The 26,920-nt window shown below is 36.1% G+C and overlaps 1 protein-coding gene across 2 annotated transcripts in view; it reads left to right on the top strand.

Annotated features, from left to right (window-relative positions):
• The window catches only part of LOC106667424 (roundabout homolog 2-like), a 246,400-nt gene that overhangs the window by 11,581 nt on the left and 207,899 nt on the right, over positions 1 to 26,920 (top strand). For both annotated transcript variants that reach the window (XM_014395378.2, XM_014395379.2), the window contains exon 2: positions 4,746 to 4,836. In XM_014395378.2, coding sequence (XP_014250864.1) covers positions 4,773 to 4,836 — 64 coding nt within the window. In that variant the 5' untranslated portion in view covers positions 4,746 to 4,772. The remainder of the gene's footprint in view (positions 1 to 4,745; positions 4,837 to 26,920) is intronic.

A 26,920-nucleotide genomic window follows, 5' to 3' on the forward strand; every position in this document is an offset into this window, starting at 1 on the left:
ATGTACGTGCGTGCGTACGGGTTTAATCCTCGGGTGAGACTGACTGAACGCTGAAGACAGTTGTACTTCGTGCGAACAGTTCGAAAACCAGGCAGTGACTCGCTGAAGATAGCTGATGTACGTTCGTGCGTACAGGTTGAAACCCAGGGAGCGACTCACTGGAGACAGCTGTTGTACGTTCGTACGTACAGTTCGAAAACCAGGCAGTGACTCGCTGAAGACAGCTGATGTACGTTCGTGCGTACAGGTTGAAACCAAGGGAGCGACTCACTGGAGACAGCTGTTGTACGTTCGTACGTACAGTTCGAAAACCAGGCAGTGACTCGCTGAAGACAGCTGATGTACGTTCGTGCGTACAGGTCGAGAACCAGGGAGCGACTTGCTCCTTTTACGAAGGCTTGCTGAAAATTGACCTGTTTCTCCCTCCAGCGTCGTGATCCTTACAAATTTTCCGTTTTTATAATTTTTTAAAAAGATAAATTTAAAATAATAAAGGATAAGATTTCTAATTAACTATTAATACATAAAAATGTTTACATTGGCGTAAACATTATTTTGAGCAAAACCATGTAATAAATTGTTAGTTAAATTTAATTGTTTTAAATAAAGTTATTCCGGTATTTTGGTAAATTTTCTTCCTATCATAATTAAATAATTTTTATAAAAACATGAATTTTTTATCTCGTTTAATTTGGTTTCATTAAAATAGGAATGTTGTAATTAATATAACGACAAAATTACATATACTTAATCTGAAATAAACTACAAAAAATATGACAGTCCTGTTCTGAAGCTACTCGACGAAAATCGTGTAATTTCATGAGCAAAACCATGAAATAAATCGTTAGTTAAATTTATTACATGAAAAAATGGTATTCCGGTGTTTTGATCAATTTTCTACCAAACCATTAAAATTAATTTTTAAAAATAAAAACTCATGAATTTTTGATCTCGGTTAATTTGGTTTATATTAAAATAAGTTTGTTGTAATTAATATAACAACAATACTTGTAGTTAGAATAAAAATATTAGTGTCCGGTTATTTTGTCTTCGACTGTTCTCGATGCTGCCCGACGAAAATCTGGACAGTGGGGATCGCAGAGCGTAGAGTAGGGTAGCGTAGCATAGATCGGGTAGATGTGCACGGGGGTAATACAACTTTATGGAAAATTGGACTTGGGATTTGCGTCGGGTAGCATGGAATAGCGTCGCATAGCGTTGCGTCGGGTAAGTGTTTTCCCGGCTTTACCCGATACTTCCCGACGCCTTGTCAGATTTTGGTAGGGTGTGCACATCTATGAGACGTCAAGCGCACGCCACGTACGCCACAGAGCATGTATCACAAATCAGTATCACAATCTTTTGTTCTTAATGCATTATTTTGAGCAAAACCATGTAATAAATTGTTAGTTAAATTTTATGAGCAAAACCATGTAATAAATTGTTAGTTAAATTTTATGAGCAAAACCATGTAATAAATTGTTAGTTAAATTTAATGGTTTTAAATAAAGTTTTCCCGGTGTTTTGGTAAATTTTCTTCTTAACTATCAAAATTAAATAATTTTTATAAAAACTTTTAATAAAAAATAAATTTTTGATCTCGTTTAATTTGCTTTACATTACAAGGCGACGGTTGGCATCGGGTAGCGTCGCATAGCGTAGCATCCGGGGTGTGTCCCCCGCTTAAGCTACCGACCAGCGCTAGGTTTCAAGTTTTAGAAAATTTTACCCTCAAGAAGATTTTTTTAATGTTTTCCTAGCTTCAGTCGTTCATCAGTAAATTCAAAAATTCGGGAACATGTTAATTTTGGCATTTTTTGCGAAAACTCAATTGAGTTGTGGAACGAAGAAATCGTCCTGGAGCGGCATAGGATATTTTCGTATATAGCAAAGGCTAGGATATTTTCTATAAACTTTCAGTTGGTCACCGTCTACTTTGCCCGATTTCTCAATAGTTTTCAAACTATTCGAGATTTTCGGGCATAATCGCGGTTTCTTCACGATCATTCTCTCAACTACAACGAAACAAACGAAATTTTTTCAAACTTTTTTCCATAATGGAATTGGGTTAAATATTGTAGGAGTATTCACGATCTTTGTGTTAATCCTGTTAACTCTGTTAGGTCGTGTTAGATCGAGAAAAGGCAACGAATATTTACGTCCTCTGTTCCGATTAGATTTTTAAAGGTAAACAGCTGTTTTAATTAATATAGTAATTTCTTTATTGAATGAATTTATTAGAGTGAATGTGTCGATTGCGGAATATTGAATAGAGAGGGTGTTGTTAAAATTTCGAGTATTCCGACATCCTAATTCAGTGAATAATATGTAAATAGGAAAGAAAGTATTTAAGAGTGAGTGAGGGGGGGGTTAGACTTGAAACCTGATGCGTTGGGGCTAAAATGACCTAGCTGTTGATAGCTGCTGGGGAGGGTAGCTTAAGAGGCGGGACGGACAACGCCGAAGTATAAGATCATTGTTATACATCCGGATACATGTTATACATATGTTCTTTTTCCGGTTGTACTGGGAAGCAGTAACTGTTCTGTGCAACTCAAGTATTTCAGATACGCCCAGTATGCTCCTCCTACGATGTCCATGACAGAAAATGACTTCACTTTGATTTGCTACCGCGACTTAACTGTTAAACTGTAAACGATCGACCGTAATAGCAAATTATCCAAATGAAATTTTATTGGCACTCAATCCTCGCCTCATTACATATTCGAGGCACATCTTGGGTGTTCCGGTCCGTCAGGTAAAGCTGAGGTGAGAAAATCACGAAAAAAAGTAAAAACGCCTACTGGTCGTACACAGGGTTTTTTCCACACCTTCAAGTATACGGACTGAGTAAATATTTAACCAAGTTCCTTCCGACTATTTGACTTAGGACTCTTAGAATTCGTGTTTAACTTTTAATATCAATTATGCCGGCCCTTCATGATGGCACATATTACAAATACAAATCATTTGACGGACCATTCAACAAATTGTTTTCCTAATTAGACAAACAACCGGAAGCTTCACGGAAATCAAAGGAAACCCTTTGGGTCTGTGTATGTACAGAGAGAATGGTCGAGATTAATTATATATTTATAAGTTTTCTAGTTTGTGCTTAGTTCATGAACAAATATACAGTGTAATGTTTTACTTAAGTGTACCAATACTATGGTTTTAAACTATGTATATAATTATGTAATCTCTATGGTTACACAAATCATTGTATGCAGATAAAATATAAATGTAAATTATATAAGGAACAATAATGTTTTTCCTTTTTTACTTATTTTCTAGTGTTAAATTTTATTAATTTAATACAAAAAAGGGCTATTTTGTTTAAACTAATGGGACATAGGGGACCATTGGTAATCGAGTGGTAAGGACATCTAGGTAGCAGTATATCGTATAAAAATAACACAAACATCTCATTGGCCCTACCCTGTTATATATTACGCAGGGTGGGCGACCAAGACCCGAGGGGTTAAATGCCTGACTAGACTCGTAACCCCTCCCCCCAAACAAAAGGGGTATTCACGATATTTGTGTTAACCCTGTTAGATCGTGTTAGATAGTGAAAAAATGATGGAGAATGTAAGAATCGGCTAATTAACATTGCTCGATCTAACAGGTCAGGGGCAATGTTAGATGTTAGGTCGAAAATGTAGTCACTTTGCTAGCCGTTAGGGCGTAGGTAACCAACATGGCGGCCATGAATTTAACAGCCGTTTTTTGTTTACACGTATTTTTATTCTTTTTTATTCTTAAATACGCATAATTTAAGTCAGACCAACACATTTCTTTTGCCGACTGGAATAATGGAAAAAAATATTCAGAGACAGACAGATGACGTCCAGGTATTCAGGATCTTTGTGTTAAACCTGTTAGGTCGTGTTAGATAGAGAAAAAATGATGACGTAGACTTGTAAGAATCGGCTAGTTAACATTGCTCGATCTCACAGGCCAGGGCCAATGTTAGATGTTAGGTCGAAAATGTAGTCACTTTGCTATCCGTTAGGGCGTAGGTAACCAACATGGCGGCCATGAATTTAACAGCTGTTTTTTTGTTTACATGTTTTTTTATTCTTAAATACTGTTTAATTAAATCAGACCAATACATTTCTTTTTTTAAATTCTGACCTGTCATTATACTCTCATTTATAATAAATACATCCCCCACCTTCAAAGTTGTAGGTTGTTAGACGTTAGGATGCAAGTTAGGTCGGCACGAATTGAACTGGGTCATTTGTTAGTACTTTTCGAGTGCATAGATAGCAATTTGAATGAATTGATTAATTTTCCCTTTTTTTTATTAACTTCTGGCATCTTACAATTTAACACAAACAACATCAAGCCTTCAAGGGCTGTTATAGCTTAATTTTTCGTTCTACCAATCGCCACGCTCAGCATTGCGGAAAAATTAACGGATTAACATGCTAAGCAAGGAAATTGGCGTTCATTATCATACTGGATATTTCTCTATTCGAGTTAACATCTAACAAACATCTTGGATACCCCTATTATATTTTTCCTCAAATTATTTATACATATTGATGGCATTATTAAAAGCCAAGTTACTGTACAATTACCACTTCGAAAGATCATTAAAAGTTTCCAACCTTGAGTCAGTGTATTCATCTAAACGTTTTTTAGTTAACCCGTCGTGTCTTCGCGAAGATGACGATTTGAGCATTAACATAATTTATATTACACACCAATTATTGAACATAATTTTTCAATTGTTTCAGGTACAATGTGGATACGAATTTAAAAGGATGTTTTGGAGACGTATCAGGCCCTGGATTGTGTTGGTGGTGGCAACGATCGGCACAGTACAAGGTAAAGACGTTTCAGTTTACTGTTTGTCTACCCTGTCAATAATTCAGGTCGATATGATATTATTTTGGGTCAAAGGCAGAATCAAAGAGAATCGGGAAAAGGTAAAGGCAATTTTCGATCGATATCATTGTTTTCCGCGGGATAAAAAACATTTAGAATGCAATACGAAAAAACTGGCTTCCGCGTTTGTTCTCTTTTGCAACAATTTGTTCAAAAGGGAATTTTTTTTTACGAAATCGAACTCCGGGCGCCCGTTTCCCCAGGTACATTTTCAACGTATTTTCCATTACTAACGCTTTTCTACGTCTAGTGGTGGATGTAAATGAAGCACGTTCTGCAACGAAGTGTTAAATAAACCACCGTAACCATAGACAAATCGAAGTGGCCCGAAGAAATCTTTCTACGATTGAAAATTTTGGGATAGGACCATTACAACTTTTAAAAATTTTGGGAAACATTGAATTTTTAAATGTAAGAATATAATAAGAACCTTTTAATTGAAATAATGACTGGTAGAACGGTTTACATTTAAACTTGGTTATATGCAACCTCGGGAAGCCGGTTAAAAAAAAAAAAAAAATTGCAAGTTTGTCTGGTTCAAATTCATGGCTGCTGTATTTTTGATAAGCCTTAAATCTGGCGTCCGTGTGACAGGACTTTTAGAAATTATACATGGTGTCTTTACTAAATTGCCCGGCTGAATTTCTCTTGAACCAATGACCCTATCAAAATAACAAAAAAAAATACGTGTTTAATATTTTTTGGTCTAGTTTCAAATTTTTACCTTTTTTCGGAGAAAAAATTATACAAAGTACCTTACCTCAGGCCCAGATCAACTTGAAAATTTCATAGGAGCCTATACACGCTGGCACATCAGTTTAACGGATTTTTTTACACTGAAAACAATGGAAAACGGATTGTAAATTGATCAAAAAATGATAAATATTATGGCAAAAAGTTTGAAAAAACGCATTGGTTGTTGGAGAGACAGTGATCGGGTTGTTTTTTCCGTGAGCACGTAAAAAAACGCGATTTTGCCTGAAATTAATTAATTAATTAATCGATTAATTCGAAAACTGGGTATTCACGATGTTTGTTAGCTGTTAACTGGAATAGAGAAATGTCCAGTTCGATTGTGAACCCCCTTCTTTTCTTAGCATGTTAAATGTTAATTTTTCCGCAATAATGCGCGTGGCGACTGGTACAACCAAAAATAAAGCTATAACAGTGCTTGAAGGCTTGTTGTTGTTTGTTTTCGTTTGGTTTTGTGCTAAATTATAACATACCGAAAGTTATTAAAAAAAATGGATAAGGACAGGTCAGAAAATAACAAAAGAAATGTATTGGTCTAATTTAATTAATGCGTATTTAAGAATAAAAATTAGTGTAAACAAAAACAGCTGTTAAATTCATGGCCGCCATGTTGGTTGCCTACGCCCTAAAGGCTAGCAAAGTGACTACATTTTCGACCTAACTCCAACATTGGCCCTGGCCTGTTAGATCGAGCAATGTTAACTAGCCGATTCTTACAAGTCTACGTCATCATTTTTCTCGATCTATCACGACCTAACAGAGTTAACAGGGTTAACACAAAGATCGTGAATACCCCTATTTGGAAAAATTGGAATTTTTTCGTTGCAAATAAATAAATATTTTGAAGGCTGATTTTAATTATATTGAAGGTGTCTCTTTTTTTAAAGCTATTGTAATTCCACCTTCTACCGGTCGTAACGGTTTAAAGGGAACTTTTTTAAAAATATTAATTTAATGACATTGCCAATGCTAAGTTCAAAATTTCTTCAGTCCCCTTAGATTCGCGATGGAACTACTGTACTGTTTGTCTTGAGAAATTTTTTGTCCTCATCAAATTTGTTCAACCGAATCGCCAAATTTTATGAGACGTTCTTACCGGAAAAAGTAGTAAGCCAATAGCGACAGGGGCTGGCGAGACGGTCTTCATCAGTAAACCTGTGGGGTCGACGTCATCCGTCTGTCCCTGAATATTTTTATTCCATCGTAGGCGTTTCGAAACGTCTTCCAGTCGGCGAGATCTGAACAAGCACACAGAGCCAACAAAAAAAGGCCGAGAGAAAGAGCGTGATAAGGAAGGGGAGAGCCCCCGAGGACCATAACTTACCATGACCATAGAAATAACCGGCTTTAAGGCATGGATGTATTTCTTCTAAATTTTAAACTTTAATCTACAGCCTGAATGAAGGCGGACCAAAATATGCAATTTGTGCACAATTTCGACGAATTACTCCTACATGTTGAAACGATGCCATCGTTATTTTCCAAGAAAAAATAAATATAAATTTGAAAATTATTTTAATTTTTTTTTGTTACAAAAATTCTTTATTAAGGGTGTGATAAACATATACAACTTTGGCGTTTTAATGAGAAAACACACGTATAAAGTCTTAGGTGTGGTGAAAACTGCATCAATAAATTTTTTCACATCTTCCCAATTTTTTATTGACTCATAACAATAAAAATGGAGACTTATTCCAATTTTACAGTTTTGGCAGACTTTACCTAGATTTATTATTGTAATATATGGTCTTAAGATTCTTCGAGTAAAGTGGCAACATAAAATTTGAACGGGTTTTCTCTCGAAATTAATTAATTCTTTATAAATTAAAATAATGCCGATTTTACTCGAAAGGTTAATTAGAAAAATTGTTTCAGTAAACAGGAAACTGGGCCAATCAAAATTATTAAACACAAAGTTGGTTAACCGGACGCGTGTCAGGAAGCTCGAGGTTAAAAGGAAAAACTTTTTTTAAAGTGACCAAGTCAGAAGATAAACGAACTCACCAAGTCATTTTAAATAAGGAAAGTTTTAATTTATTTACAGGAAAAGAAGACACAAAAAAACACGCTTGGTTGAAAAGTTACATAGTTACAACGGCCCCTAATAAAGGTGGCTTTCTCAAAAAGACACAATGCCTTTTTCGGAAGGATCACAATGGGGGCCCATTGTCCTGGGAGCCCATCGCAATGTTTTGTCCCCCGGTTTTATCCTGTTGCTATCCTGTACTCTTTACGATTAGACTGCGGTTCGGGGTGTGTTGCCCTATACTTTTCTGTAAAGAAATATATTCAAATTCTAAGCTTTGAAGATTATAATTAGTTCAGTTTATTTAAAATCTGAGACTAGGGCAAGAGAAGTAGAGCAGACCTGGTTACATCAACCATTTCCATAGAGTTAGTTCAAAATGATCAAATTCAGAGAAAGGTTGAGAATAACACTGTGCACAAAATACAGGTCTATTCACCTCGAAAGCTGGCAGTCATCATTATTTATTTAATATATCGACTATTTATTTAACTATTCTTTTTTGTGTAAGATTTTCGGTTCACGTGCGGGATTCGAACCCACGACCTTCGGCTCAACACGCCGCTGCTCTAACTTGAGCTATCGTGACTTCGATCCACTCGGACACTTAACTTTTTCGTTTCAACCAACACCTATCATAAAAAGATTAATTAATCGAAAGAAGTAATTTGGTCAATCAGGCCACTAAATATAATGGATTTAATAAATAAAACAAAGTATAATTTTACCAACAGCTAATCAGGATATCGTGAGTTCGAGTCCCATGACACTAATTTTTTACGTCAATCTCACTTTACATAAAAATAAACAATGAATTACTTAAAAATAAAAATATATTTAAGATGATCAAAAATCCATAGACATTTTTTCGAATTTCTTGGAAGTTTAAATATTGCTGCACAATCATTAATGAATATGTATTTTATTTAAATAACCTTTTTATGTAAGGTTTTGGTTGAAATGAAAAAGCTAGTGTCACGATCGGGATTCGAACCCACGACCTTCGGCTTAACAAGTTCTTAACACAAATAGATTCTAACGAAAATATTAAAGAATTTCCAATATATTTAGTGGTCTGATGGACCAAATTACTTTTTTCAATTAATTAATCGTTTTATGTAAGGTTTTGTTTGAAATGAAAAAGCTAGTGTCACGAGCGGGATTCGATCCCACAACCTTCGGCTTAACAAGTTCTTAACACAAATAGATTCTAACGAAAATATTAAAGAATTTCCAATTTATTTAGTGGTCTGATGGACCAAATTACTTCTTTCAATTAATTAATCGTTTTATGTAAGGTTTTGGTTGAAATGAAAAAGCTAGTGTCACGAGCGGGATTCGAAACCACGACCTTTGGCTGAATACGCCGTTGCTCTTACCATTTGAGCTATCTTGACTTCGATCCTCTTGGACACCAACTCGCCATGTCAGCCTACATCCGTTCGAATTTTCTTCTTTTTGCCATTTTAAGGATTCGAATCCCTTTGGTCTTGTTTTGATACATCCAATTTTTTATAACTCAAGAAGAAAAAGTTGCATTTTATTTAATAGATACGTTTTAAAGGCTTCGGGCACACCCAAGTGCTCTTCGGAGTTAAGCCAAGTCAAGCAAAATTAATAGCGTCATAATAGAAGTTTTATAGCGTTAGAAATGTAAGAATGCTAGTATTTTTACGCAGAATAGGTATATCCGTCCTCATCAGGATTGGTTTATAATCGCTGTGAAATTTACTTTGGTCACCCACACATTAGGGGTATTCACGATCTTTGTGTTAACCCTGTTAAATCTATTAGGTCGTGTTAGATCGAGAAAAATGATGACGTTGATTTGTAAGAATCGGCTGGTTAACATTGCTCGATCTAACAGGCCAGGGTTAATTAACATTGGTTATTGGACGTTAGGTGGAAAATGTAGTCACATTGCTATCCGTTAGAGCATAGGTAACAAACATGGCAGCCATGAATTTAATAGCTGGTGTTTGTTTACACGTATTAAATACATTTCTTTTTTTAAATTTCCGACCTACCCTTATACTCTCATTCATAATTGATACATCATTCCCTAACCGATAAAGTTGTAGGCTGTTAGACGTTAGGATACAATTGAGGTATCGGCACGAATTGAAGCGTGTCATTTTTAGTATTTTTCGAGTGCATAGATCATTTTGAATTAAAGAGTTGATTAATTTTCTTTTTTTTAGTAATTTCTGGCATCTTACAATTTAACACAAAACAAAACCAAAACAAACAACAACAAGCTTTATTTTTTGTACTACCAGTCGCAACGCGCAGCATTGTGGAAAAATTAACGTTTAAAATGTTAAGAAAAGAAGGGGTCGTTTAAGATCTTATTTGACATTTCAGGGGTATTCAAGATCTTCGTGTTAACCCTGTTAAATCTGTTAGGTCGTGTTAGATCGAGAAAAATGACGACGGTAACTTGTAAGAATCGGCTAGTTAACATTGCTCGATCTAACAGGCCAGGGCCAATGTTAGATGTTAGGTCGAAAATGTAGTCACATTGCTAGCCGTTAGGGCGTAGGTAACCAACATGGCAGACTGAATTTAACCTGTTTTTTGTTTAAATGTATTTTTAATTAAATCAAACTTATACATTTCTCCTCGTGTAGAAATGCGTGGTAAATCATTAAATGATTAATGACCGTTAGTCTATGATTATTCGGAAATCGTGAGATGCAATCTGGTGTGACGTAGGTTTCAGAAAAATATTTTCTTCATCGTGCCAACGTTTCGATCTTTATCGAGATCATCTTCAGGGCCTGGGATTTACAAACATTGTTTACATTTGACAAATACATGTAGGATATGGAAAAAAACGAATTTATGCAAAAAACTATTCTTTTATATTCAATCAAAGTATTTCTACTCACTCAGTGTTTGTTTTCTGCGTAATTGCGCCATTCTGCGCCACTGAGTGTGTAGAAATACTTGATTAAATATAAAAATATATTTTTTTTTCTTTGAAAAAATTCACTTTTTTCCACATCCTATATGCATTTGTTAAATTTAAACAATGTTGGTAAATCCCAGGCCCTGAAGATGATCTCAATAAAGATGGAAACGTTGGCTTGATAAAGAAAATATTTTTCTAAAACCTACGTCACACCAGACCGCATCTCACGATTTCCGAATAATCTTATACATTTCTTTTGTTAATTTCTGACCTGTCCTTAAACTCTCATTCATAATAGTTACATCCCCTATCCTATAAAGTTGTAGGCTGTTAGATGCTAGGATACAAGTTAAGCATGTCGGCACGAAATGAAGCATGGCATTTGTTAGTACTTTTCAAGTAACACTTCATCATTTTGGATGAAAGAGTTAATTTTCCTTTTTTACTAACTTCTGGCATCATACAATTTAACATAAAACAAAACCATAACAAACAACAACAACCTTTCAAGGACTGTTAAAGCTTTATTTGGTTCTACCAATCACTACGCGCAGCATTGCGGAAAAATTAACATTTAACACGCTTAGAAAAGAAGGGGGCGCTTACGATCTTACTGGACATTTCTCTATTCGAATTAACACGAGTTAACATCTAACAAACATCGTGAATAACCATATTTTTCATATTACTGTAATTTTAGCAATCGTTCCGATTTCCTCTTTAGTAGTAAGTACTCAGGCAAGTACTCTCCTGAGTTGTAAGTACTCCACTAACGTAACAGCGCATTATTTCCCCTGTAATTAAACAAACACTTAAATTAAACGTAATTAAAAATTTATGTTTCAATTCAACACAACTAAAGTGAGTCAAAGCGCATGTGTTACCGTGGCAGTAATTGCAAAACAAATCAACAAATAACGTAGTAACATTGACCTCCGATTTTAAAATGAAGCGATCTCATACTGAATACGTTAAACTGCAATTTCTGTTGGGGGTCTTCGGACACAGGACAAAGGAACGAGTTAAAAGAAGGTTCTTGAACATTATTCCGTCAAAAACAAGATGAAAAACAAGTAACTTTTAGACCGTTGTGTGTTATTTCTTATTTCCTGGAGGAATAAGCTCATCTTTCCAATTAAGCAAAGAACGTTTTCCGTTTGTGGCAACGGGAAAAGCGTGAATACAAAAGCGGCCAAGAACTTAAATAGGATGGCCGGGAGGCTTTTGTACCACGGCGATTCATCCCTGTTTCGCATTAACCCGCAACAAAACCATATCAACAAACGACCCTTTGTGCCCTGTTAATTAAGACCAGCGTGGTCGTCATGGAAATTGATTTTTAATAGTTGAGCAACCTAAACCGCTTGGAAATTCGATGGAAAGAAATCAGCCTATTTTATACACCTCGCATACTTATTAGCAGTTCCCCAAATTATTTTTACTTTGTCTGAGACGGTGATGTCCGAGTCGCTCGCGAAAGCCGCAGATACTTTGGAAAAAGGTTCACATTTGCCTCCCGAGCACATTTGACTTCGTACCTCACAATAGACACCCCAAATATATTGTGGAACTGAACGGCCATTCATGTTTACCCTGACTTTGAGAAATTGGAAGCTCCTGATGCAGAGAGGTAAAAACTGCTGAACCGGTACCGTTTCGTAGATAAATCTTTCCGGGGTATGCATCTGCTCTAGGAATTTGTCACCCCATAAGGAACACATTTGTCACGGGTCAGCCGTAAAAGAGCACCCTGAATAGGTCAAATGGACTTTTCTTGTTTCTGTGCTGTGGGTCCGTACCGCATCCAGGCCGGAATATGCACCGTCCTAAACTTTCTGCGTTTATTTTAAAATTTACTTGTAAAGTTATTTTTAGTTAAAAAACAAAAAAATTATGAATTCGTATGTTTTCATTAATCATTTTGATATTATACTAAAGTCTATTACATTTCGTGACCAGATTGACCAAATAACTTCTTTCAATTAATAAATCTTTATGTAAGGTATTGGTTGAAAAATGGCAAAAAAGGAAGGAAAATTCGAAAGCTGGGGTTGAGCTGGGAAGTTCGTGTCCGAGTGGATCGAAGTCACGATAGCTAAAGTAGTAGAGCAGCGGCGTGTTGAGCCGAAGGTCGTGGGTTCGAATCCCGCTCGTGACAGTGACTTTTTTATTTCAACCAAAACCTTACATAAAGATTAATCGGAACACGAAATAAAATGGATTTAACATCTAACATTGGCCCCGTCCTGTTAGATCGAGCAATGTTAACTAGCCGATTCTTACAAGTCTAAGTCATTATTTTTCTCGATCTAACACGACCTAACGAAGTTAACAGGGTTAAGAAATGTATTGGTCTGATTTAATTAATGTTTTTAAGAATAAAAATACACGCAAACAAAAAAACAGCTGTGCTTGAAGGCTTGTTGTTTTTTGTTTTGGTTTTCTTATGTGTTAAATGTAAGATGCTAGAAGTTACCAAAAAAATTAATCAACTCTTTTTTTCAAAAGAGCTATCTATGCACTTGAAAAGTACTAACAAATCACACGCTTCAATTCGTGCTGACATACCTAACCTGTATCCTAACTTCTAACAGCCTACAACTTTATAAAATAGCCTACATATCTTTTATGATTGAGAGCATAAGGACAGGTCAGAAATTAACAAAAGAAATGTATTGGTGTGATTTAATTAATGCGTATCTAAGAATAAAAATACGTGTAAACAAAAACAGCTGTTAAATTCATGGCTGCCATGTTGGTTACCTACGCCCTAACGGCTAGCAATGTGACTACATTTTCGACCTAACATCTAAATTGGCCCTACCCTGTTAGAACGAGCAATGTTAACCAGCCGATTCTTATAAGTCTACGTTATCATTTTTCTTGATCTAACACGACCTAACAGAATTAACAGGGTTAACACAAAAATAGTGAATACCCCTATCATCCTTATTGAGATTATAAACTTACATAAAAATTGACAAGTAAGGCATTGCCTGGCAATAAATTAAAATGATATTTCGGAACTGTATCAATTATTCTTTTTTAAATTAACATTTTGAATTTGGCTTATACCTGTTGTAGAAGAGCTGTTCAACAAGCAATGGCAACAGATCAGGTAATTTCTTATTCGGGAACATCACGTCTTAACCAGTTGTACTTTTAAGTAATTTATTTATTTAACGATTTCCCAGTTACATTGCATTATACTTGCGTGACCATTGGAATAGACTGTTAATTAAACGCATTACCAAACTTTTTTTGAAGCTTTGGAAAAAATTATGTACTACTGTTCTTTAATTTTTCCCCTAATACAAATATTTCGATTTAGCATTGGACATAATTTTTATAATATGTACGGCAGGATTTGGCCGAATTGTTTTGTGTATATTTTAAAATGTTGTCACGGCTTTGTGACTTGTCCACAATCGTGAAATTGACTGCACAATAATTAATTTAATTTATCCACTAAATCACTTAATTGGGTTATATTAGTTACATTAATTTGTAGTTTCTTTGCACCTTTCAGTGTCTTCCTTTTATAATTTATTTTATTTTATTAATAGGAATTACAACGGTATTAAAGTCCTTTGTCCCCGATGTATTGTTGGCAACAGTTCTGACTCAGGTCGCTCATAGTTTGCTTCCTTCTTGACAACAATTTAGCCAGTTGGGCTGTTACACGACTTGTTAGAACCGATTATCACAACATTTTCACATGACCCACGAAGCAGACTTGAAAAATTCACCTAGTCACAAAGAAAACTAATTGTAATTGATGTTCCGATTTGCGTGATGACATCAAAAGCCCGATCGCGGATTTAACTAAATTTTTTAATTCGATGAGAAAGGGTATTTGATCCCTAGAAAAAGAAAATCGAAGTGGACAACTGAAATCCCAAAATATTCAAGTAGCTGCTGTCACCCCTCAGGTAAGCGCTCAACCAATTTTTAAAGCTGTTATAAAACCTAAAACTTCGATGAAACCCGAAGAGCACAAAATAATATTAGAAAAGATACACCCTGTAAAATTGGGAATATAAAATAATAATAGGGTTACCGACACGAATATTTCCAGACTTGCTCTAGGGATTTTTTTTCATCTGTTCCGCTTGTGATTACAGTTTTTCATAATAATTTGAATCAACAGTACACTTTATTATTTTAATTTAAATGAAACCGTAACTATGCCAAAATGATTGATTAGTATTTACAAATTTGTTCCACAAGACTAAATTAATTGAATTTATAAATTTAAAAAAAAATTCTTCGAATTTTGAAATAAACTCGTGTTGGCCATTTTTCTCCATTTAATAGGACTTCTGCTGCTGATGTTTGAGGCTCAAAGTAGAGTCACAGATAATAGGGGTATTCACGATGTATGCTAAATGTTAACTCGTGTTAAGTCGAATAGAGAAATGTCCAGTAAGATCGTGAACGCCATGTGTTTTGCTTGGCATGTTAAACGTTAATTTTTCCGCAATGTTGCGCGTGGCGATTGGCAGAACCAACAATAAAGCTATAACAGTGTTTGAAGACTTGTTATTTGTTTTGGGTTTGTTTTGTGTTAAATTGTAAGATGCCAGGAGTTAATAAAAAAAAGGAAAATTAATCAACTCTTTCATTCAAAATGTTATCTATGCACTCGAAAAGTACTAACAAATTTAATTCGAGCCGGCAAACCTAACTTGTATCCTAACGTCTAACAGCCTACAACTTTATAGAATAGGGGATGTATAAATTATGAATGAGAGTTTAAGAACAGGTCAGAAATTAACAAAGCAAATGTATTGATCTGATTTAATTAATGCGCATTTAAGAATAAAAATGGGTGTAAACAAAAAACAGCTGTTAAATTGATGGCTGCCATGTTGGTTACCTACGCCCTAACGGCTAGCAATGTGACTACATTTTCGAGCTAACATCTAACATTGGCCCTGGCCTGTTAGATCGAGCAATGTTAACTAGCCGACTCTTACAAGCCTACGTCATCATTTTTTCTCGATCTAACACGACCTAACAGAGTTAACAGAGCTAACACAAAGATCGTGAATGCCCCTGTTATCCTTATTGAGCGGTTGTACACCGTCATTTATTGCGTTAGAGAGCCTGTTCGGTATTAAAGGCTGTTTTCATGAGTCAGCTTTTGATGTTTTTGTTCACACATTTCAATAAAAATTTATTAACTTTTGATTTTAAAATCATTATACATTGTTTTAATTTTGTTTTTCTAACCAGGAATAGTAAATCCGGCAATTTGTATTTCTTTGTGGCTAGAATTCTACGCATTTTATCTAGCATGCCTTTATTCATGCTCATAAAGTCGTGTCATCATTAGGCGGAGAGGTTCATAAAATCGTAAATTTTATGTCAAAGGACTTAATTTTCCTATAGTGGTTCCAGTAATTTCCATTTCTTTGATAACATAACAAAAGCATTGTCCCATCGCCCATGTGTATTTCTTACATTATATATATTACACAAGTCGTTGATTCCAAGGGAAGTAATATGATAAAATTCTATAAGACGCTACGTCTTGAATTTGTCGTATAAATCAGGCAAGTTAATTAATACTTACGATAAAATTCGTGTAATTGGCCCTGCCATGTTAGATCAGGCAAGTTGACCGATTTTTACAAGTCTACGTCATCATTTTTTCTCGATCTTACAGGACCTAACAGGGTTAACACAAACCTCGTGAATACCTCTGACATCTAACATTGGCCCTGCCCTGTTACATCGAGTAATGTTAACTAGCCGATTCTTAAAAGTCTACGTCATCATTTTTCTCGATTTAACACGACCTAACAGAGCTAACAGGGCTACAAAGATCGTGAATACCCCTTTTTACAGTTTTTACCATACCCTGTGAGGGCCATGGTGGTGGTTTTCAACGAATGTGATATTTCCATTCCTATTCTTTGATATTCGTCAGGAAAAAAAGTTTGGTTACTGCAGCCTTGCGTTCTTGTTCTCAATTCATTTTCCCACTTTGCCAAAGACTATTTTTTTTACGAGGGTTTGCAACAGCAGAGGTGATATAAACCTTCACGGTGCCGGTGTTGTTGAAAATAAGCGCATTTGTAAGTATGTCGGGTTCGACTGCAGGGCCGCTGGATTCGAACCCGGGACCTTTACCTTACAGTGATGAGCGCCTATACCGTTGCGGCCACCGACGCCCCTGAGCCAAAGGCTATTGTATGGTCATATTATCGAGGTAACTTTTCCGTGCTTTTCTGTCTGATTTAATTAATGCGTATTTAAGAATAAAAATACGTGTAAACAAAAAACAGCTGTTAAAGTCATGGCTGCCATGTTGGTTACCTACGCCCTAACGGCTAGCAATGTGACTACAGTTTCGACCTAACATCTAACATTGGCCATGGCCTGTTAGGTCGAGCAAGTTGACTAGCCGATTCTTACATGTTTACGTCATCATTTTCTCGATATAACACGACCTAACAGAGTTAACACATAGATCGTGAATACCCCTTTTTACGGTTTTTACCATACGCTGTGAGGGCCATGGTGGTGGTTTTTCAACGAATGTGATATTTCTATTCCTATTCTTTGATATTCGTCAGGAAAAAAAGTTTGGTTACTGCAGCCTTGCGTTCTTGTCGTAAATTCATTTTCCCACTTTGCCAAAGACTATTTTTTTACGAGGGTTTGCAACAGCAGAGGTGATATAAACCTTCACGGTGCCGGTGTTGTTGAAAATAAGCGCATTTGTAAGTACGCCGGGTTCGACTGCAGGGCCCTGTATTCAAACCCGGGACCTTTAGCTGACAGTGATAAGCGCCTAAACCGTTGCGGCCTCCGACGCCCCCGAGCCAAAGACTATTGTGTGGTTATTATCGAGGTAACTTTTCCGTGCTTTTCTGCACCGCTGAAAAACATTCTGCAAATCTGAGCTTCGAAGGTTGATAAATGAAGATTTGATCTCGTGGCAACTTTAAATTCTTACTAGCCTCTTAATGTGTTTGGTTTCATGTTTAATGATCGATGACTCGACCTGCCAATGTCGAATGACAGAGCAATTTTTTTCAATGCGTTCACTCGGGCGGACAGAATTAGCAAAGCAGATGTTGGTTCCATTGTTTTATCCAGCTACACGTTCTTGCGCAAGTGGTAATGCAGCCACGGGCCGAAACGTGCAATTACGGCGACCAGGTGCCCGTCCACTTTCAAACCCACATCTGTTGTTCTCCGTTAATTCTACTTTCAAATCTTAAAAAAATTCCGACATCTACCCAATTAAATTGCGTTTTTGTATTTGGTTTCTTCCGACAGCGCCGGGGTAGGAAATACCCTTATCGATTTTACTGGGGTCGTGAATAACTTAAGATCACTGGTGGATTTTTAAAAATAGAATTATTTATATTCCTATCGACGTTCCGCCACGTTCATTGTCGCTACAAGTAATGTACTGTTCCTTAAAATTTTAATTAATTCTTGAAGAATCTAACTGGTTTGCTTAAAATTAACAATTATAAAGACTACATAGATAAGGTGCAGACGTTAAGTTAAATTTTTAATTTCAATTTTGATCGGTTTGTACAACAAAACAGTTGTTGTTAGTGCGTCTAATTTTACTTTTGTTAAAGTCATCTGTACAACTCATAAACGGCATGATTCATCAAGCTGAAGTACGACCGGAAAAGTACTAGAAGTCGATGAATAACCGATAACTGGTTAAGTACAACGATCCATAAAGTCCCTTTTTTCCACAGCCAGGGGCAGTAATTAACTATTTAATTATGCCTAACACATTAGTGTTACTCGTTGCGTAAAATTGCTATCCTGTGTTATTGTACATGAGGGGACTTAGTTGAGATAAAAAACTCGAATTATGTCAAAATGGTCTTGTTTGGTTCTAAAAACCTTTCCTTTGTATACCTACCGTTTAAGGAAATCTTCGCCGTCTGTTATTCATATATATTTATTTACTAGAATTTTATCGTAAGTATTAATTAACTTGCCTTATTTATGCTGATAATTCAAGACGTAGCGTGTTTAACATGAACGTTTTTCGCACTTTTGATAATTGTAACGAAAAAATTTTCCTAAAACTTATAGAATTTTATCATAGATATCACATCTTTTGGAATAAACGTGTTGTATAATGTACGTAATGTAAGAAACACAGATGGGCGATGGGAAAATGCTTTTGTTATGTTATCAAAGAAATGGAAATTACTGGAACCACTATAGGAAAATTAAGTCCTTTGACATTAAATTTACGATTTTATGAACCTCTCCGCCTAATGATGACACGACTTTATGAGCATGAATAAAGGCATGCTAGATAAAATGCGTAGAATTCTAGCGACAAAGAAATACAAATTGCCGGATTTACTATTCCTGGTTAGAAAAACAAAATTAAGACAATTAGAACAAGAAAATCAGTGTTTTTAAAATCAAAAGTTAATAAATTTTTATTGAAATGTGTGAACAAAAACATCAAAAGTTGACTCATGAAAACAGTCTTTAAGAACGTATAGGTTAACATTGCTCGATGTAATGTACTGCAGTACCAATGTTAGATGGTAGAGATATTCACGAACTTTGTGTTAATCCTGTTAACTCTGTTAGGTCGTGTTATATCGAGAAAAATGATGACGTAACTTGTAAGAATCGGCTAGTTAACATTGCTCGATCTAACAGGCCAGGGCCAATGTTAGATGTTAGGTCGAAAATGTAGTCACTTTGCTAGCCGTTAGGGCGGAGGTAAACAACATGGCAGCCAGGAATTTAACCGCTGTTTTTTGTTTACACGTATTTTTATTCTTAAATACGCAATAATTAAATCAGACCAATACATTTCTTTTGTTAATTTCTGACATGTCCTTATACTCCCATTTATAATAGATAAATCCCCTATTCTATAAAGTTGTAGGTTGTTAAAATTTAGGTATGTCGGCACGCATTTTGAATGAATTGATTAATTTTCCTTTTTTAGTAACTTCTGGCATCTTACAATTTAACACAAAACAAAACCATAACAAACAACAACAAGCTTTCAAGGACTGTCATAGCTTTATTTTTGGCACTACTAATCGCCATACGAGGAGGACTGAAGAAATGTAGAAAACCATAGCACTGGCATTGTCATTAAATTAATATTTAAAAAAAGTTCCCTTTAAACTGTTACGTCCGGTATAAGGTAGAACTACAATAGCTTTCACCTTCAATATAATTAATATCAACCTTCAAAATATTTATTTATTTGCAACGAAAAAATTCCAATTTTTCCACATACAGAGGTATTCACGATCTTTGTGTTAACCCTGTTAACTCTGTTATGTCGTGTTAGATCGAGAAAAATTATGCCGTAGACCTGTAAGAATTGGCTAGTTAACATTGCTCGATCTAACAGGCCAGAGCCAATGTTAGATGTTAGGTCGAAAATCTAGTCACATTGCTAGCCGTTAGGGCGTAGGTAACCAACATGGCAGCCAGGAATTTAACAGCTGTTTTTTGTTTACACGTATTTTGTTTCTTACAATTCGCATTAATTACATCAGACCAATACATTTCTTTTGTTAATTTCTGGCCTGTCCTTATACTCTCATTCATAATAGATACATCATCCCCTATCCTATAAAGTAGTAGGCTGTTAGACGTTAGGATACACGTATGTCTGCACGCATTGAAGGATGTCATTTGTTACTACCTTTCGAGTGCATAGATAGCATTTTGAATGAAAGAGTTAATTTTTTTTGTTCACTTCTAGCATCTTACATTTAACACAAAACAAAACCATAACAAACAACAACAAACCTTTCAAGGACTGTCATAGCTTCATTTTTGGTTCTACCAGGAAAAATTAACGTTTAACATGCTAAGAAAAGAAGGGGTGTTTACGATCTTACTGGGCATTTCTCTAACACGAGTTAACATCTAACAAACATCGTGAATATACCTTAAGTGGTTAATAGTAATACTGATATTAAAACAAAAGAACTTTTGTAACAACGTGCAACATCAGCGTGCTAGCAGTTATTTATTAATTTACAACGCTTTCCTCAGTGCTAAAAGGTTATTCGATGGGGATAAATAAGTGAATTAACGAATTTGTACTTGCTGCGGAGCCTAGGAAGTGGTCCTAGATTACATTTTCTCGAGGCTCTCAATGTTTCTCTTCCGGCTGCGGCTAAATAAGGGGACAGGGATGATTTGGGAAAGGGACGACTTTTCCAATTTACTCCCTGTGTTGAGGATCGATATGCGATCCCGCGTCACATCACGGGCCAAAACAATTTTACAAGAAAAAAAAAACGGCTCTCCTTTGTACAGACGCCAAAAGGCAGGACGCTCGATTAGAACCGCAGATCGAATAGTCGGCCTGCTTTGATCTGTGAGACAAAGTTGGACGGAAATAACATCAATTTGGAGGATCGTCGCAATTCATCTCCCAAAGATCCCGAGAACCAATGGCCATTCCTTTTATTCTTTTTCGAAATAATTTATCTGGCCCGCCACCGCTGAGTTATAACCTAACATTATTTTATTAGTGAACTTTCGTTTCAGATGTATTACTGTCCAACAATTTTACATTAAGAAGAATTATAACAGTATAATTTTTGTTCTTTGTAAATATAAATATCGGAATCCAACGTAAAAACTAAAAAAAGGTTAATTCAGAAACTCTGAAAAATTCAACAATTAATTATACCAAAACAAAATTTTAAACGAATCGACATTTGTATTTTGGTTTATACTTGCTATCTCGGCTTGTTAGTCGTCTGCTTTTCCCCATTTTCAGTAGTGGGTTTATGTAGTTCAACTTTAAATGTGGCCCTTTTGCAAATTTGTGCAGAAGACTCATACATTTAACGTTATTATTTTATAACTTTACCAAATCACTAGTTTACAGTTGTTGCAGTGATACAATTGATAGTTTTTTAATTCGATTGTTGGCCATTCCCTAATCTTCGTAAAAAATACGCTCAAGGCCTTCTAAATAATAGGGGTATTCATTGTTTGTAAGGTGTTCAATCAAATATAGAAACGTCCATAACGTAAGATGCCAGAAGTGATTAAAAAAAGGAATATTAATCAACTCTTTCTTTCAAAATACTATCTATGCACTCGAAAAGTACTAACAAATGACATGCTTCAATTCGTGCTGACATACCTAACCTGTATCCTAACCTCTAACAGCGTACAAATTTATAGGATAAGGGATGTAACTATTATGAATGAGAGTATAATGACAGGTCAGAAATTAACAAAAGAATTAACAAAAGAAATGTATTGGTCTGATTTAATTAATGCGTATTTAAGAATAAAAATACGTGTAAACAAAAAACAGCTGTTAAATTCATGGCTGCCATGTTGGTTACCTGCGCCCTAACGGATAGCAGTGTGACTACATTTTCGATCTAACATCTAACATTGGCCCTGGCCTGTTAGATCGAGCGTCATCATTTTTCTCGATCTAACAGAGATAACACAAAGATCTTGAATACTCCTTTAGTCTATGGATATTATGTTTATATAATCTGTATCAATATTTAAATTTTAAACTTGTTATGGCACCAATTAAAAGGCATCCTTCAATTATATGAGACACAACGAGCAAACTTTCTTCCTCACATCCGCGGGCTTTGGCACAAAAGTAGTGTAATTGTTCTTGTTTCAATCTCGTATGGCCTATTCTTAGTCTGTGTATTTGACCTTGTTTTACAAATCTGATCCTCCGAGGACCACCTTTGACAGTGCTGTTGACAAACGAGCTTTTCTGCTGTGCCGGCTCATCATGCTGTGCGGTTTTTTATTTCGTTATATTTATTTTTTAAATCGTATAGATGCTTTTTTTCGTTACTTAACAGATCTGTATGTGTCCTGAAATGAGGTCTACGAACAGGAGAAACTTTGCTCAGGTAGTCGGTGTAGTAGATAGGCAGAGCCCCTACAGTCTCGACCACAACAAAAACGCGTGACAAATCGCATACAATCCGGCGAGCTATAACTAGCAGAATCCTTTCCGCTTTGCTGGGATTTGGGTAGAAAATGCTTTTCGTGGTGATAATAGGAACACTGTCGAAATTTCAGCCCTTTGCATCCAGGGGTTTGGTCTGTGCGTTGCCCGTTAGTATGTGAAAGTTGAAAAATGTGTGAGTACCTTTCCTCTTAAAAGTTTGATTTTGACCTCATCGTACGTATAATAAAAGTAGAACTATGGTTGGGAATTTTGAATAATACCTATTTTAACTGTTGTTAAGGGGATTTTGACAATTTTAGTTTTGCCCATCTTTCGGACGCCACAGACCTGGAACAAATACCCTCTAAGAACGGGCGCATACCATTGTGCGATAAAGCCATCGCGTGCCCGTTCACCCCCCGCGAGTGGCTCGTGTTAATAAATTTTACCGCCCCCGGCCTGGAGGGCATAAATTATTAACACGCCGCTAGGGCCTTCCGCCGGCTCCGGATGCCTTTTCAACAAAGGATTACGGAAAAAGAAACAAAACGGCTTTCTTTTATTGCCTTCTGGGACGCGATTTGTCGTTTCTAAGATTTCATTCAAGTAAAACGGTGTTAATTTGCCGCGATAACTTAAAATTCTAATCCAATTACATTTATTAACATTGCTGTCGTAAAAGAAAACAAGGATAAAGAAAAGGCTTTCTATTTTTTTAAAATTTAGATTAAAGTATTTTCTCATTGTTAAAATACGAAAGAACAATTTTAACAAATTGGGGTTGATTGATTAAAATTGAAAGACCAGTCAGTAGTTTTCTACATAGATTTTTCCCGTTCGGATAATAATACATTTAATCAATCATTTTTGAAAATGTGCTTAACGAAGTTTAATTTTGCACCGAATGTACGGAGTAATGAGGCTGATAAAAGGAGTATTCACGATCTTTGTGGTAATGCTGTTAACTCTGTTAGGTCGTGTTAGATCGAGAAAAATGATGACGTAGACTTGTAAGAATCGGCTTGTTAACATTGCTCGATCTAACAGGCCAGGGCCAATGTTAGATGTTAGGTCGAAAATGTAGTCACATTGCTAGCCGTTAGGGCGTAGGTAACCAACATGGCAGTCATGAATTTAACAGCTGTTTTTTTGTTGACACGTATTTTTATTTTTAAATACGCAAATTAAATCAGACCAACAGATTTTTTTTTGTCAATTTCTGTCCTTCTGTGTCAGAATCGGCGAGTTAACACTGCTCGATCTAACAGGGCCGATGTTAGATGTTAAATCCGTTAGATTTCATGGTCCGATTGACCAAATAACATCTTTCAATCAATTAACTTTTATGTAAGGTCTTGGTTGAAATAAAAAATCTAGTGTCACGAGCGGGATTCGAACCCACGACCTTCGGCTAAATACGCCGCTGATCTACCACTTATGATGGTAATATGTAAAACGAAGATATCTTCACTAAAGCTCTCCGTGGCCATTTCATTTGTCGCCGAGAATCGAATACTGATTACCGTTTGAAAAATAGCAAAAAGGGAAAATTCAAAAGGTGGGGTTGAGACGGGAAGCTGGTGTCCGAGTGGATCGAAGTCACGAATGCTCAAGTGGTAGAGCAGCGCGTATTTAGCTGAAGGTCGTGGGTTCGAATCCCGCTTGTGACACTCGCTTTTTTATTTCAACCAATTCCTTACACAAAGATCAATTAATTAAAAGAAGTAATTTGGTCACTGGTCCACTAAATATAATGGATTATTATTAAATTTCCTTTTAACGGTAGCATTTTTAATTTTTTTTAAATATTATGACTTGTATAAAGCTAAAGAATCGTAAGTTGAACATTACATAAAGAATGTGAAGGTTATGATAAATTGGATTGCAAGAGGGGTATTCACTATCTTTGTGTTAACCCTGTTAATTATGTTAGTTCGTGTTAGATCGAGAAAAATGATGACGTTGACTAGTAAGAATCGGCTGCTAAACATTGTTCGATCTAACAGGCCACCAATGTTAAGTGTTAGGTCGAAGATGTAGTCACATTGCTAGCCGTTGGGGCGTAGGTAACCAACATGGCAGCTTTTGTACGGTCAATGAGAAGAATCCTTTCATGTTACGATATTGTTCTGCTTGATACCACCTAAAAATTAAACAGAAAAACTAAAAATGTAAAAAATATATTTGCAATTTATTTTATACCTGGAGATTGTAAACGAACATGAGTGCAGTCAATAGCACCTGTGCACTTTGGAAATTTGCTAATTTTGTACATTTCATTATCTGGGAAATGAATAAATTCTCTTCTCAATGATGCAAGAGCTCGAGAAAATGCGAACCATTCTACACAGCGTAGATTACCACAAAAATCACCACAAACTGTCAAAAATGATCCTGTTGCAAAAAATCGGAGGGTAGTTAGCAATATCAGTTCGGTTTCTGAAAAGAATCAAGATTTCTGAAAACATAACATATCAGTCAGTATCATTGTTATTCAAAGTTATCTAGTTAATAGCACTTGCCTGGTACGATGAATTATTGTTTTTTTTACGAGGGTTTACAACAGCAGAGGTCATATCAACCCTCAGGGACCCGGTGTTTTTGAATTTGAAAGTATGTCGGGTCTGAATGCAAGCCCGCTGGATTCGAACCCGGGACCTTTACCTTACAGTGATGAGCGCCGTGTCCAACGCCTAAACCGTTGCGGCCACCGTCGCTCCAAATAGCATATTTGTGAAGATTTTGCACTGAATTTACGGAGTAATAACGTGACTGACAATATGTTTCCTTTTTTAAAAAATTTAATTAGTTTAGTTGTTAGACGAACGTGTTTTGAAAAACGTGTAAAAGATAAATTTCGTTAATTCTGGACCCCATCAATCAAACTCCGGTTTTGTCCTGTTCCTTTGTCATTTCACCCTAGGATGAACAGGGGAAGGCGGTTTAAACAGGTCGATTAGTCTGAACTATGAGGGTCAATTACAAAGGACGAACCCCCCTCAAAGGATCCTTCCAATCCACGACGTTGGCACCGGTTGCTAAATTAATGCGGAAGTGAAATCGAATTTAAGAAAGAAGACGTCTCGAATGAGAGATTGCGAGTTTGTCGCCCCATTTGGCCACTTCTTTGATCTGCATCTGGAACGTCGTGTACCCTTCCTTCTTATGTGATGCAACATTAAAAATAGGATACCTCACCCTTTTCTTTAGGCACACTGTTTGTCAGAGTTATTTTACGGTAAGGGCTCCAACTTGTTTTATACACAATTCGATACTGAACCGAGCTCAACTAAAAAATTGCGTTTTTTCGATTTGACTTGAACCTCGTTCAATGATCCTGGTTCAAATCTGAACTGCCGTCATCAAGACTGAACGTCTTAATAATATAACCTGCATCTTGTTAAAAGCTTTTCTCACGAGTTAAGTTTTGATATTTTTGTGCACACGTTTCAATAAATATATTTATTAACTTTTGATTTTAAAACGACTGTTCTTTTTTCATAGATTGTTCTAATTGTTTTAATTTTGTTTTTCTAATCAGAAATAGTAAGTCCGGTAGAGAGTATAGAGTATAAGGTCAGGGCAGAAATTAACAAAAGAAATGTATTTGTCTGATTTAATTAATGCGTATTTAAGAATAAAAATACGTGTAAACAAAAAACAGCTGTTAAAGTCATGGCTGCCATGTTGGTTACCTACGCCCTAACGGCTAGCAATGTGACTACATTTTCGACCTAACATCTAACACTGGCCATGGCCTGTTAGGTCGAGCAAGTTGACTAGCCGATTCTTACAAGTCTACGTCATCATTTTTTCTCGATCTAACACGACCTAACAGAGTTAACAGGGTTAACACAAAGTTCGTGAATACCCCTGACATCTAACATTGGCCCTGCTCTGTTACATCGAGCCCTGTTACATCTGTTAACTAGCCGATTCTTACATGTTTACGTCATCATTTTCTCGATATAACACGACCTAACAGAGTTAACACATAGATCGTGAATACCCCTTTTTACGGTTTTTACCATACGCTGTGAGGGCCATGGTGGTGGTTTTTCAACGAATGTGATATTTCCATTCCTATTCTTTGATATTCGTCAGGAAAAAAAGTTTGGTTACTGCAGCCTTGCGTTCTTGTCGTAAATTCATTTTCCCACTTTGCCAAAGACTATTTTTTTTACGAGGGTTTGCAACAGCAGAGGTGATATTAACCTTCACGGTGCCGGTGTTGTTGAAAATAAGCCCATTTGTAAGTATGCCGGGTTCGACTGCAGGGCCGCTGTATTCAAACCCGGGACCTTTAGCTGACAGTGATAAGCGCCTAAACCGTTGCGGCCTCCGACGCCCCCGAGCCAAAGACTATTGTGTGGTTATTATCGAGGTAACTTTTTCGTGCTTT

Source organism: Cimex lectularius, unplaced genomic scaffold (assembly GCF_000648675.2).
Source record: "Cimex lectularius strain Harlan isolate CLEC.00 unplaced genomic scaffold, Clec_2.1 scaffold10, whole genome shotgun sequence".
In the NCBI taxonomy this organism is placed as follows: domain Eukaryota; kingdom Metazoa; phylum Arthropoda; class Insecta; order Hemiptera; family Cimicidae; genus Cimex; species Cimex lectularius.